Below are 13,831 nucleotides of genomic sequence, written 5' to 3'. Positions count from 1 at the left end.
GCCCCAACCTATGCTTTTTTATATCTGGGGTGGTGGGAAAAGGAATGGGTATTTAACAGTGAAAATGAAAAATACACGAACTGTATTGTGGGATGGTACAGGTTTATAGATGACATCCTGATAATATGGGAGGGTGACAGTGATCTTCTGAAAGAAATGATTGAGGGTCTCAATCAGAATACACTCGGTCTCAAACTCACCTCATACATCAGTAACAGTGAAATTTCATTTCTGGACTTAAAGATCAGAAAAACAGAAGATAATAAATTAACAACTGATATCTTCCGTAAAGAAACGGCAACAAACAGTATTCTTCACAAGACCAGTTCGCATCTACCAGCTACCCTGAAAGGAATTCCAAAAGGGGAATATATCCGCCTGAGACGGAATTGTTCAGAAGACAGTACATTTGAACTGAGGGCCAGAGAGTTAAGAGAGAGATTGCTGCTGAGAGGATACAGCAATAAACTCCTCAAACAAGCATATGGGGCAGCTAAAAAAACTCCAGGAACAATGCTACTAACACCTAAGCCCAAAAAAGCCAATGAAATAGCTCCCAGATTCATCAGCACATACTGTACCGACTGGAAAGAAATTAATAGAATACTTGCCCAACATAAACATATCCTCACAACAGACGAGGATCTCAGAACAACTATTGGAGAGCGTATCCAGAGCAGCTGGAGAAAAGCACCCAATCTGCGTAACCAATTAACACAGAGTCATTTCACCCGCAAACACAAGAGAACACCGAGTGTGACAGGATGTCATAAATGTGGAAAGTGTAAAGCCTGTGAATACGTTACTAATGTGAAAGAATTCACTAACAGATATGGCCGAACAACCAAGATAAGAGACTTTATCAACTGTGACTCCCAAGGAATAGTATATTGCTTACTATGCCCATGCAATCTCAAGTATATAGGGATGACTAAAAGACCCTGGAAAAAAAGAATCTTAGAACATGTGGGTAACATCAAAAATGCACCTAAAGACCTGGAGAAAATGAAGAAGATTACAAGTGTAGCTCGACACTTCCTCAAATGCCACCAGAGCAATCCTAAAGGACTGAAAGCCTTCAGCCTGGAGAAAGTCACCTTAGGCATTAGAGGAGGGAATATAACTCAGGAGCTTCTCAAAAAGGAATCGAAACACATCTTCCTCATGAACAGTCTGAAACCACATGGACTGGAGACTGGAGATACAGTACTCAGCATTCCTATGAATTTCAGACATTTGTGCAACTCCAAAGATAGGACAGTATGAAGATCCAGCACGGATACCAAGATATCGGAAGACCCTCTGTGGAGAACCTCCAATTACCTGTTACCCGGAATATCCCTTCTTGATAGAATTCCAGTGACCCTACATTTAGGGTCAGAATAATATGGGCATTAGAAGTAATGTATCCAATATGATACCAGAAATGGGGTAATAATGAATTTACAGTAACTGGGAGGCATGTGAAATCCCATGTAGAATATGAACATATATTATCAGTCACCATAACCAATTCTGAATACAGAAATCTCATCATAGCAGTTATATAACATTATAGGGTCATGTTATATTCCTAATAACATGTAAGGCATAGGATAAAACTCTGTGCCTACATCATGTTAAATCCAGGATCCATAAGCAATAATGTGGACATCATAATTGCCTGATACTGCAAATCACATCCCCCTACACGCTTTTTCCAACAACAATACATGAGAGTCATGTGTGTAGGAGAATAACATTCTTGATATATGCGGACACACTTTTGAGGAGATACAGTACTCAGCATTCCTATGAATTTCAGACATTTGTGCAACTCCAAAGATAGGACATTATGAAGATCCAGTATGGATACCAAGATATCGGAAGACCCTCTGTGGAGAACCTCCAATTACCTGTTACCCGGAATATCCCTTTTTGATAGAATTCCAGTGACCCCACACTTGGGGTAATAACATGGGCATCAGAAGTAATATATCCAATGTGATACCAGAAATGGGGTAGTAATGAATCTACAGTAATTGGGAGGCATGTGAAATCCCATGTAGAATATGAACATACATTATCAGTCATCATAACCAATTCTGAATACAGAAATCTCATCATAGCAATTATAAAATACTATAGGGTCATGTTATATTCCTAATAACATGTAAGGCATAGGATAAAACTCTGTGCCTATAGCATGTTAAATCCAGGATCCATAAGCAATAATGTGGATATCATAACTGCCTGGTATTGCAAATCACATCCCCCTACACGCTTTTTCCAACAACAATACATGAGAGTCATGTGTGTAGGAGAATAACATTCTTGATATATGCGGACACACCTCTGAATTATTTCGGGGGGTACCCGCCATAACAGCAGAATACTTATTTGGATATTTACTAATATCCTATAGAACTGGATAATCCTTTAAAATGCAGCCAGTATCGCAGACAAATTCCCTAGTAACAAATGTCCCCTTCACGTTCCAACACTAATTACTGGAATGATACACGGATACTTAAGCACTATAGTGCACAACACAGATAACCTCACGATAATAAACTACATTACTTTGATTTATGACAGATACACGATCATTTCACATTTTTGTTATATGTGTAGTGTCTTTTCACTTCTAGCACCATGATATTAAATATATCTGCACTTTAGTGTAACTCAATCTGTCACCTAATTCTGGTCACTGTAAGCTTATGTCTTAGCACCCATTTAATGTCACTTTAGGCCATCTTGTAAATCATTTTCACTTCAATTTATTTTATTGCATCCACTGTAATACCACAATCACGGTAAAACAGATGTTAATAACAATACACAGGACATCTATAAGAGAAATAAAGTAATCATACAAGGGACTGTATACATATGAAATCAGGCTGCTGCTAAATATAGGAATTATTTACATATATACACACCAGGCAAGGATATAGCAAACTAGCTAATTATCGGACACTGTACAGACAGGCTTATGTTAATGAACAAATATGGACCTGCTTGCAGGAATATAAAATTAATTTATACAAGTAGAATACCCTCATAATTATGACGTAATTGGTAACCAGATACAGCATATGGATAATACTGTAGATGACATGGAATAGAATGCTGACTCTGACACATACATACGATGTCAAGCAGCACCTATCAGAACACTAACACCATTTGAATAATAGAAATGGGACATGTAATTGGTCCCGCTAAACAACGCCCATGGGAGGGTTAATCCCATAAATATAGCTCCCAGAAGGCCGGTCTGACACCTAGGTAGAGCCTTGAAAAAGCCTGCAAGGGCGAAATGCGCATCGGCAATAGGCCTCTGTATATCTGTAATTAGATGTAGCCAATGTATCAAAATTTTTGTGTATAGTCAGAATATTTAGTGTGTGGTTAGCGGCGGTGAGCGCCGACAGCGAAGCGCACGCATAGCGGGTGCACGCTGTCAGTGACACAGATAACGTCCGACAATAGGATTACCCAGTCAGGCAGAACGGTGAAGAGACGCCGACTCAGGCTACCCGTGCGGGTGACAAGCCGGGCAGCGTGTTATATGGACGCCGGCAGTGGGCGCTTAGGTATCTAGCCAGCCAGCCAGCCGAGTAACACAGTGTATTTAACGCCGGCTGAGGAGATTTATATGGTTAGATCTGCTGTAACCTGGCCAAAGAGTGCCAGGCTCTATTTGTGAGTGTAACCTAGCCGGAGTGTACTGTGCGCTAGACCCGGTGTAGGTGTATTATCTCACCCATAATATAACACGCTAATAAATATAGGATGTACAGTGATTAATACACCTACTGCCCAGAGATATTAACAAGGGCAGCATCCCTAACGGATACCCTATTAAGAGTTAATAATATCGGCACACACGATGTCTCGAACAAATAAATAATAATATAAAAAAATCCCCGCTAACTGACACTAATTTATAAACATTTAGGATATGACACAAGAAGAGTGCCATATCCATTGTTAAAGACTAATCATCCTAGAGTGTGTTTTTCCTGTAAAAAATAAATATTAAATCTGTCTATCATAAAGACTTAAATCGCTCAGTGTGTATACAAACCTGGAGTAACACAATCTAAGACAAAGATTGAACTAAATTATACAGGAGTCTATACTTACCTTAGAGAATCTACACATGTGTGCAACCCACCACATTGTAATTATTATGCATAGATAAGATTGCACAGTGTGGATATAATAAGGACACTTCAGACATTAAAGGGGAAGTGAGGGGCTTTTGCGGCAGACACATCTCCTATCTGAGTGTGGATATTATAGGTACACACCCGACACAAATCTGGGGTGACTCATAGCTACACGAACCAGGATATCACCGTTAACACAGTGAATGGTCCGCAATATTCTGGGACCAGATCTGACATACACTTTTCTCCCTATAAAGCAGTATAGCGTGTATAAGGGAACATACATTTGGCACATCCAAAGGGATAAGGCATCACTAAAGCCTTCCTCGCAACATTGGAATCAACAGAATACAGAGACCTAATTTTAATCTTTTCTAATTTTCTTTTTCCTATATCTATCAACCTTTTTTTAATAATTTTCGCCATATCAATCCCTGTTACAGGGAATTATACTATCAGGTCCAATATAATTAATAAAATTGTAGAATATATATCACGATTGATGGCCTGTTAGCTATAGAAATGTAATATAACTATCTATAAATTAAAATATACACCTTTAAGGTATCACACTATTGTGTTTTTAGGTCGCATTAGACTGTGTGGGTGTGGAGTGCGCCTGAACAAACTGATTTTCTTTCTTACTTCTATATTGTACACCTTTAATTCTAATCAGTAGGCAGCACCCTAAGCCAGAGAGGGAATATATATGCTCTAAATTCCCCCTGACTGACAGTTTCGCCACCCACAAATTATTAAAGAATCACACTTATTAAAATATTTGGTGCGGGTCCCCCCTCTCCCTTCTTTTTGTGTCCAATATCTCGAGTAGTCCTTAATGTACAGCTTGATCTTGTTCAAAAATGAAAGAGTTCTTTTTTCTTTATTTTCTATTTTCTTTTTCTCCGTGGCAGGAGTATGAAAGAGAAACAGAAATGGGATATAGTATAGTACGTTCTTATAGGATCATTAGTTTTTTATGACCACCACCCTAAATAGAAGTGGGTTTCTATTAATTTAGGAGGGTAGCGTACCCTACTCACACCAAAACAAAGATGTGCTTCTCACATAAAGGTTTATTTTATCTGTAGACAGGACCGCAATTCGCTTCAAAACGATATGTGGCCTCTCCTGCCGATATTTCCTTTCCCAAAGAATTGGATATACCTTCACCCAGTGTATCTCAAAGAAGATAAGGCAGGGGACGTACCCCACTTACACAACAAAGCGTAGTTTCAATCCTAGATACTGTATGAAATATAGTATTGATATTTAACACTATAGATCTATGCTCTATTGTATAGGCTATATCAAATATATTTAGCTAATTAAGTTAAATAAGTAATCAGGAAAAGGTTAAATATTTCATTATAAATAAACACACATATAACATAACCATTAAGAGACAGAACTGAACTTTGTAAGCACACATTCTTCCACTTCATGATAAGGCTCCTGTCTCTCCTTACTGGCAGCTACTCTCTGGTCCAGTGCACTGATTGAGGGTTCACATCCACAGGCCACTGGGTATGTGTCACAGCTGGGTGTGGTATGACTGCCCGACAGGGGGGATCCTGGCGGTCAGTATCCCAACTTCGGAATCCAAAATGCCTGTGTTTTGAAAGGGGGGCGAGCGCAAAGAAGCCCCTTGCGGGCTCGTGGCTCGCTTCACTTGCCACAGGTTCTATTCTCCCTCTATGGGGCTCGTGGACCACCGCAAGGGAGAATAGCCCGTCAGTCGGGATCCCCTCTGTTGGGGCACCAGTAGTCGGGATTCCAACATCGGGATAGTGACCGTCGGGATCCCCCCCTGTCGGGTAGTCATCTTGCACCAGTAGCAGCTCTGCCCAATTAAAATGCATGTTGTGGTGGCAGTATAATAATCATATTAAATAATATTACAATTGTTGTAATGGTAGCCTCCCGTCAACAGAAGGTGGTTTCCATGCAACTGGAAACCCCCTTTGTGTTTTCTTATGTTTGAAACCCTTTGGGTTTTGAGAGGCCTTAATGTTGTTTATATGGCACTTTTGAAGCCACATTTATACTTAAAGACAGGCTACGCTAAAAAGTACCACCAGCTATGCAATATATACATAGTATTATAAAATATAACAAGTGCAAAAAAAAAAAAAGTCCCTATCCACAATGGAAATGGATTGAATACATACCTCTACACACAGCTCACATCTAAAATATATATATCATTTCAGGACTTTGGTGTCACCATACAATTAAATGCCAATATAATTTACACGCATTGAATTTTCATGTTTCCACCGCCAAATACAGCAGGCTCTTGGATAATAATTTACAGTTATGCACAATACATTTGTATTCATATCGATAGTGAATATCTAACAACATTTAACAAATTAGATTACTTTGCAGCACCCCCCTCCAAAAATAAAAGCTCCTTGCTGTAGTTATGTCAAAACAAACCATGCAGTGATATTAATATTTTCTCTGTGTCATTAATTAGCTAGATCTCTATTGATGCGTGACGTTGTATCCCACAGAGACTCATTCAACTGAAAAGCTGAGAATCTAATGGCTAGAAAAAGTTGGATATAAATAAAACAACCCACACAACGTTCAAGAGAGGAGCCCTCACATTCACCAAGTAAAATCCTTCCTTTTTCTACCAACCCTGGCCACAAATACTTGACTGGCAACCAGGCAGGACTGACTAATAGTCAAGAATGATTTAAATCCTATACATTTAACAATTCATTTACCAAATGTGTACATTTTCATAAAAAAGGCAAAAACTGATAATAATATCATACTATACTTCACATTTCAAAACAATAACAATGCCTTTATGCTGATTTATATGTAGTACATAATACAGAGAGAGAGAGAGAGAGAGGCCTTCATAGCATCGAATCAAATGTCTATAAAATTCTGTCAAGATCTATATTCCAAGAAGGCCTCAGGGGCTTTGTACTAATATTATAGAGCATTTTCAGCATTGAATATGTTAAAGTTTTTTCAAAAACATTATTAGTAAGAAAGATATAGACAGATGTTATACTCCAGAGAGATGTTTTCTGCCTCTGTATAATGCATGTTTTGCTTTGAGATATGCTGTAGCAGAGCCAGAAGTACTAGAAACCATTGCAGCTGAAACAGATCCTTAGCTGGCTAGCTTGAATTCCTGAGGTAAATTGTACATTCTGTCTATCGTGTGCCTAGATGAACATGGCAACGTCTTTCAATCCATCATCCCACAATCAATACTCACCCATCTCAGCCGTAAATATCAAATGGGTAGATGTGAAAAAAAAATAAAAAATAATAAAAAAATAATTCTTCAGAGGCGATGTGTCCCTCAGAGCTACCAGGCTGCGAGTAAGGAATAGATTTTTATATCTCTCTTTCATTTGCTCCCTCACGGTTTTTGCCCCCCTCCCTCTCTCATCCAGTGACCCAGCTCCTCAAATGCATTTAATACTCCCTAATTACTTAATCCCTCACAACAGCTTACATGACAAGCTTAGAATTGTCATGAGCGGAAATGTAAACTGAAAAATAACAGAGTATCAGAGGCACAGGATGATTTACATGCTGGAGCCTCGATTTTCACTAAGAATTCTATTTGATCTCGATGAGCAAGATATTATTTAGCTAGACATACGTACAATGGGAATTCATGCCCTGTTCTCAGTGCAGCTCTATAAATAGGTTTCTTTTCAACGGGTAGCAAATGCTTTGGTTGAAATATCATATACAAGGGGGGAAAAAATACTGAACGGAAATAACAACATTTGTTTTCTGGTTTCAAAATAAAAAAATTGCCTTTAAGAGTTAACGGCTATGAAATAAATGCTCAGGATTTTTTAACCTCTTCAAAACAACAGTGTTGACCTGATGTTGAAGGCAGTGGCGGAACTCCGGGAGGCAATGAAGTCATTTGCCGCCGGGCTCCTGGCCTAAAGGGGCACTAACTCCATTACTGCCGCTGGGTCCCAGCAATCCAACTTTAGAATTGTTTAAATAAATGTAACCCATGGGCAGAGGCTGTGGCGGGGCGACATTGATGTCCCACCCTTAATGCAGAAGGAGAAGGCATCTCTGACCTGCGGAAGAACCGGCGCAACTGACCTGCGGGAGAACCGGCGCGGTGACCCTGTGCCGCTGACCTGCAGTAAGACGTGTCACCTCTGACCGGCCAGATGACTCAGCGCTGGTCTGAGGGGTATTACTGCTGCAAATACAAAGCGCTGATATACATTGTTACAGTTCAGCTCCATGTGTAGCAGCAATTTTGATTTAAAAAATAATGTATATTTTATATTCTTTTGGGGGGTGGAACTAGGTGTTAAAAAGTGATGCCTGTCCCAACCCCCTGTTCCCCTCCCCTCTCTTTTTCTGTGTCCACTATTTTACTCTCTCCCCCTACTTTCTATCCCTCCCCCTCTCCCCCACCTTCTTCCACAGTCCTTTCTTTTCTATCTCTTCCCCTGCCCCCCTAAACCTGTGTGTCTATAACCTCTCACTCCCCTCTCCTTTTCTTTCTTTCTATATATATGGGTTTTGGGGGGGGCACCAGCATTCATCTTGCCTCCGGGCGCCTGGGACGAACTTACGCCACTGGTTGAAGGGTGTTGATAATCAATGACTCCGCAGCAGCTGATGACACAGGGCCAGGTCATATGGATATTTTATGTAGTGTTACTGTGAGCGGTGCATTCTTTTTTGTAGTACAGGTTGAGTATCCCGTATCCAAAATGCTCGGGACCAGGAGAATTTTGGATAACGGATTATTCCGTATTTCGGAATATTTTAATATTTCAATGATGTATTTTGAAGTATCTTGCATTTATGCTGTATAAACACATAATATACACACAAATATATTTTATTACCACATAAAATACACACAAATATATTTTATTTGTTCAAAAAACAAGGTTTCAAAACGTGAAACAAAATGTGTGTACTATCTCAGCACTGAATTTGAATGCCAAGCAATCATTGTCTTGTACACATATAGTGCCAGTTACATATCATGTCCCCAGTGATGCTGTTACAGATGTCCTCAGTGAGTTTTTAGCAAAAAAAAATTTTTTTTTCACTTTCTGGAATGTCCGTATTTCGGAATAATTCGGATACGGGATACTCGACCTGTATTGCATTCTTTTTTGTAGTATTGCATTCTTTTTTGTAGTATTGGGGCAAACCTGATGTTTATGTGAAACAAATAGGGTTATTTCAGAGGGCACAGATACAATTAGGACTGATATGTCATGAACGTTTTTAATAGTATTAATAAAAAATGTAAAGAAATTTAGGTCACTAGCAAAGTAATGGGGGGAGCAAGAATCTATAATAATAATAATAAAAAAAAAAGAATAGATAGAGGGGTTTATCCTAAATAAGGGCAAGATGTACTAAGCCTTTTAAAGTGATAAAATGAAGAGTGATAAAACAACAACCAATCAGCTCCTACATATCATTTTTCAAACACAGCCCGTGGTATGGCAGTTAAGAGCTGGTGGTTTATCACTCTCCATTTTTATCACTTTTGAAGCTTAGTACATCTAGCCCTTCATATCAACTGGGGGCAGATGTTCTAAAGCCCTGTACACACTTGGTGATCCCCGCCACTGCCAATATCAGGTACCCTCACCGGCAGGTGCATACACGTTTGCCAATGCCGGTGTGGGAGAGTGACATGGGGAGAGCTGGGCAATGCAGCATTCAGCATTGCCCTCCTCAATGATCTGCTTCCTCTTCTGTACATGTCCTGGCGTGGCGAATGTCCTTGCCATTTTGCTTAATACCAATAAATGGTTGGTACAATTTATACTCAATATATACAGCTACATTATAAAGTTGTCTATTTTCTCAGATTTAGCTCCATGATATTATTGATGCCTTTGTATTTGCTAATTAGGCCTGAAGAAATAAACATTGATTTGTGTCATGTGAACAGGGTATTAAGGCTACCTGTTGACATTCTATGATGGATTACAATGACTAGAAAGTAAGCATTTCAAAGTTGGAACCAGAGTTGAAAAGGGGTGTGCATTGGAGAACAGGATGTGGTGCTGGTATAATACAACCAAGCTACGAATAGCAATCAGAGACCGTGACCGCATACCTCCCAACAGTCCCGAACATTCCCCTGTCCCTCCCGCAGCCGGCAGTGTCCCGCAGCGAGGGGGGGCGCTGTTGGTAGTCCCCCCTGCCGGCTGCTGAGCAGCGCACAGCGTCTATTCCCACAGCCAGTGGGCTGGGGGCATGGCTAGAGGCTCACAGAGCCTCTGGGTCATGCCCCATAGCAGCAAAATGGGGGTGTGGCCTCGCCGCAAGTATAGGCCACGCCCCTTTAATTAGGCCACACCCACCCCAAAATTTACGGCGCGCATCCCTCTGTCCCTCCTCAGTCCTACTAGAAGTTGGGAGGTATGTGACAGGCACTTATATAGTAGAATAAGCATTCTAAACTAATCACAACCGGAATAGTTAATCAGGCGCAAAAAATAATGAAATGATTAATTTTAATTAATGATGGACGTTACTCAAAATATTAGCTGCTCTCAAATAACAAACAGGAAGTTGTTAAGAAAAAACTATACAAGAGAATAGATGCAGAGATTAATACCCCTGTAACTATCTCAGAGAGCGACACACAATTGGAAATATAATTTATAATTACATATATTTAAATTAATTTATTAATATTAATAGTATATAACTAACTACAGTATATCAACAATTCATAAAAAAACTTTTGAATAAAACAATACATATGCGAAATGATCCCTATAAATTCAAAATATGGTTCATACGTTTGGCCAGTAGTAATGTAGCAAAATTTCCAAATTTCTCAGTCCTCAGTTGAAAGAAAGAGATGAATTCCTTTTGCTCACTCTTTAAAGTATATATTGCAGAGGGAGTGGTAATATAATATGGCAGTGTTCTTGAGAATTTAAATTCAAGCTGATAATAGTACCGAGTTGCAATTTGCAGACTGCTTCCAGCTACCCCGCCAGCGGACGTCGCCTGTTGACGTGCCGCTGATGCTGTCTTTTTGCAGGTAGCGAGCCGTCTGCCCTCAGCAGTCAGTGTGAGTACACTGAACTGCTGGAAGATGGCTGTAATTATGTGCAGTATAAGGCAACTCACCCAGGCGGGTAATATACATTCAATAACAAGCCGGCAGAAGGAGCAAGTAATAAGCCGCTCACTGCTCAGAATCAGGATGAAAACCGCTGGATGACCCCATAGCGGAGAAACGCATTGAGGATTGGGTGTACTTTTATCCCTTGCCTTTTAAAATTATCTGGTTTCACTTGCTTGACCATTCAAATTCAGCTGATCTCTATTCCGCTGGAAAGCCATGGCTTGTGTAATGTGGGTGTGGTTTAAATAGCTAATGAAATAACAGGCAGGACGCAGTACTAAAAGTATATTATATATGTATGTGTGTATTTAATGAATACACACACACATATATACAGACACACTTGGCTGCATATTCAATTAAGTTTGATTTTATAAAAAATCCCGCACCCGCGGGTTTTTCCGCAGGTACATTTTTGATACTAAGTTGGGTTCAAGGTTTTTTTTTTCAAGTTGCTGCAAAGACAAATAAAATACAAATTTCTAAATTGTGAATTCACAGATATATTCACAAATCCCGGAACATCAAAAGGTGCTTCCATCTGAGCAAGTGTGAGTAGGTCTGAGTCTTCCACTAATCTGCGACTGAGACAGGCTAGAAGTGGTCAGTGCTGACATCAAAGACCCACCCCAAAAATGCCTGATTTAAAAAAAAAAAAAAAAAAAACCTGTAGTCAACAGACTACACTTTCTACACTACCCCTGCTGCCTGCACACACACACACACACACACACACACACACACACACTACTCTACCCCTTCACCCCTCACCCACTGCACCTGCTCTTCGCATTATTCCTGCTGCACACACACACACACACACACACACACTACACTACCCATGCTCCCCGCACACACTGCACTACCCCTGCACCTGCACTCTGCACTATTCCTGCTGTCCATACACACACACACACATACTACACTACCCCTGCAAATGTAACCCACACACACTCAGGGGTGCCGAGAGGGGGGGGGGAGCAGGTACAGTTTACCTGGGCCCGGGCCTGTCAGGGGGGCCCTGGTCTGGACACACAGTTTTTTTTTTAACTAGGTGGTGAGTGCTCCAGGTCTGAGTGCGCCGGAGTCAGCTGTTCAGCGGTGGCATTGAGAGTGCGTATGTAGGCGAGTGTGAGGGCAGCAGCATTACATAGGTCCTTCTGAGCGTTTTTCCCCTCTCAAACTCCAGGGTCTGCTGAGAGCCAGCCACATGACTTGGGAGTTTACCGTGGCTTGGCGACAGGAGGATACTTAGGGTAGCTAGTCCCTGGGTGCCGGGAGGAACTGGGTCAGAGAGGCCACCTTCTGCAGGAGAATTACCCAATCCGCAGAATCCAGTCTGCCCCGCTCCCCACATTCCCATCCCAACCAGCAGTAGCAGGTGCCAGTGCCATATCTCCAGTCTAGCAGTCCCAGACCTGATTCCCCTCCCATGTCCAGGTCACTGTGTTCCAAGGTGGAAGGTGTGTGGCTGGTTGTTCTGTCTGCTGCCTCCCTGTATGCTGCTGGGGCTCTGGAAGTCAGCATGTAACCCCTGGCAGAGAATGTTAACCCGTGGCAAAGAATGTAACCCCTGGCAGAGCATGTAACTCCATGGCAACGAGCATGTTTAACCCCTGGCAGAGCATGTAACCCCGGGCAGAGCATGAAACTCTGGGCAGAGAATGTTAACCCCTGGCAGAGCAGGTTAATCCCATGGCAATGAGCATGTTGACCCCTAATATGCAATGAGCATTACGGTGTGTGGAATAACATGTAATGGGCATTGTGGCATGTGGTAAAATATGTAATAGGTATTATGGTGTATGGCATAATGTGTTCTGCCCACTACGGTGTGTGGCATAATGTGTAATGAGCATTGTGGCATGTGGTATAATATGTAATGGATGTGTGATGTGTAATAGGCATTACGTTGTAAATTTTTGTCCCTGTATTCACCTTGAAAGCAGTGGCGTAACAACAGGTCCGCGGAGTGTGCAAGGAGCTCCGTCCGTGGGGGCCCCATGAAGTTGTTGTACCGGGGCCCAGGATTTCTCTTGGCGGCCCTGCACACACTGCCCCTGTAACTGCTCCCCACACGCACACTACACTAATGCTGCACTCACTGCACTAAACATGCACTACCGCTCCAACTGCTCCCCACCCGCACTCCACTACCCATGCACATATTCCCCACACACTGCACCCCCCTGCACCCCACACATACTGCACTACCCTTACACCTGTTACCTGCACACAATGCACGGCCAGGGCCAGCACTACCAGCTCAGCAGAGCCTACAAAGCAGGGTGGTGCTGGGCTGTATAGGCACACTCCCTGCTCTGCTACTCTGCCACTTGTGCAGGGATGTAAGGTGCTGCTGGCTGCTGTTGCCACCTGTCAATGTATGATAGCTAGCGCCACCAGCAGCAGAAGGGAGAGCGGAATGTATATATCTCTGAGCTGTTTAGTACATAAATGTGCAGCAGCTCTTGATTTACGATGAGCAAGTAGTTTAAAGAGAATACAAGAGCTCCAATTTATGTATAACATTAAA

At 41.5% G+C, this 13,831-nt stretch overlaps 1 protein-coding gene across 2 annotated transcripts in view; it reads right to left on the bottom strand.

Moving 5' to 3' along the window:
- LOC146007734 (rap1 GTPase-GDP dissociation stimulator 1-like) overlaps positions 1–7,762 on the bottom strand; it is a 116,350-nt gene extending 108,588 nt beyond the window's left edge. For both annotated transcript variants that reach the window (XM_083146313.1, XM_083146314.1), the window contains exon 1: positions 7,408–7,762. In XM_083146313.1, coding sequence (XP_083002439.1) covers positions 7,408–7,546 — 139 coding nt within the window. In that variant the 5' untranslated portion in view covers positions 7,547–7,762. The remainder of the gene's footprint in view (positions 1–7,407) is intronic.
- Between the last annotated feature and the right edge of the window lie 6,069 nt (positions 7,763–13,831).

Source organism: Crinia signifera, chromosome 6, assembly GCF_055691185.1.
Source record: "Crinia signifera chromosome 6, ASM5569118v1, whole genome shotgun sequence".
Classification (NCBI taxonomy): domain Eukaryota; kingdom Metazoa; phylum Chordata; class Amphibia; order Anura; family Myobatrachidae; genus Crinia; species Crinia signifera.
The sequence above is the reverse complement of the archived record's forward strand: the minus strand, read 5'-3'. Positions and strand labels throughout refer to the sequence as shown.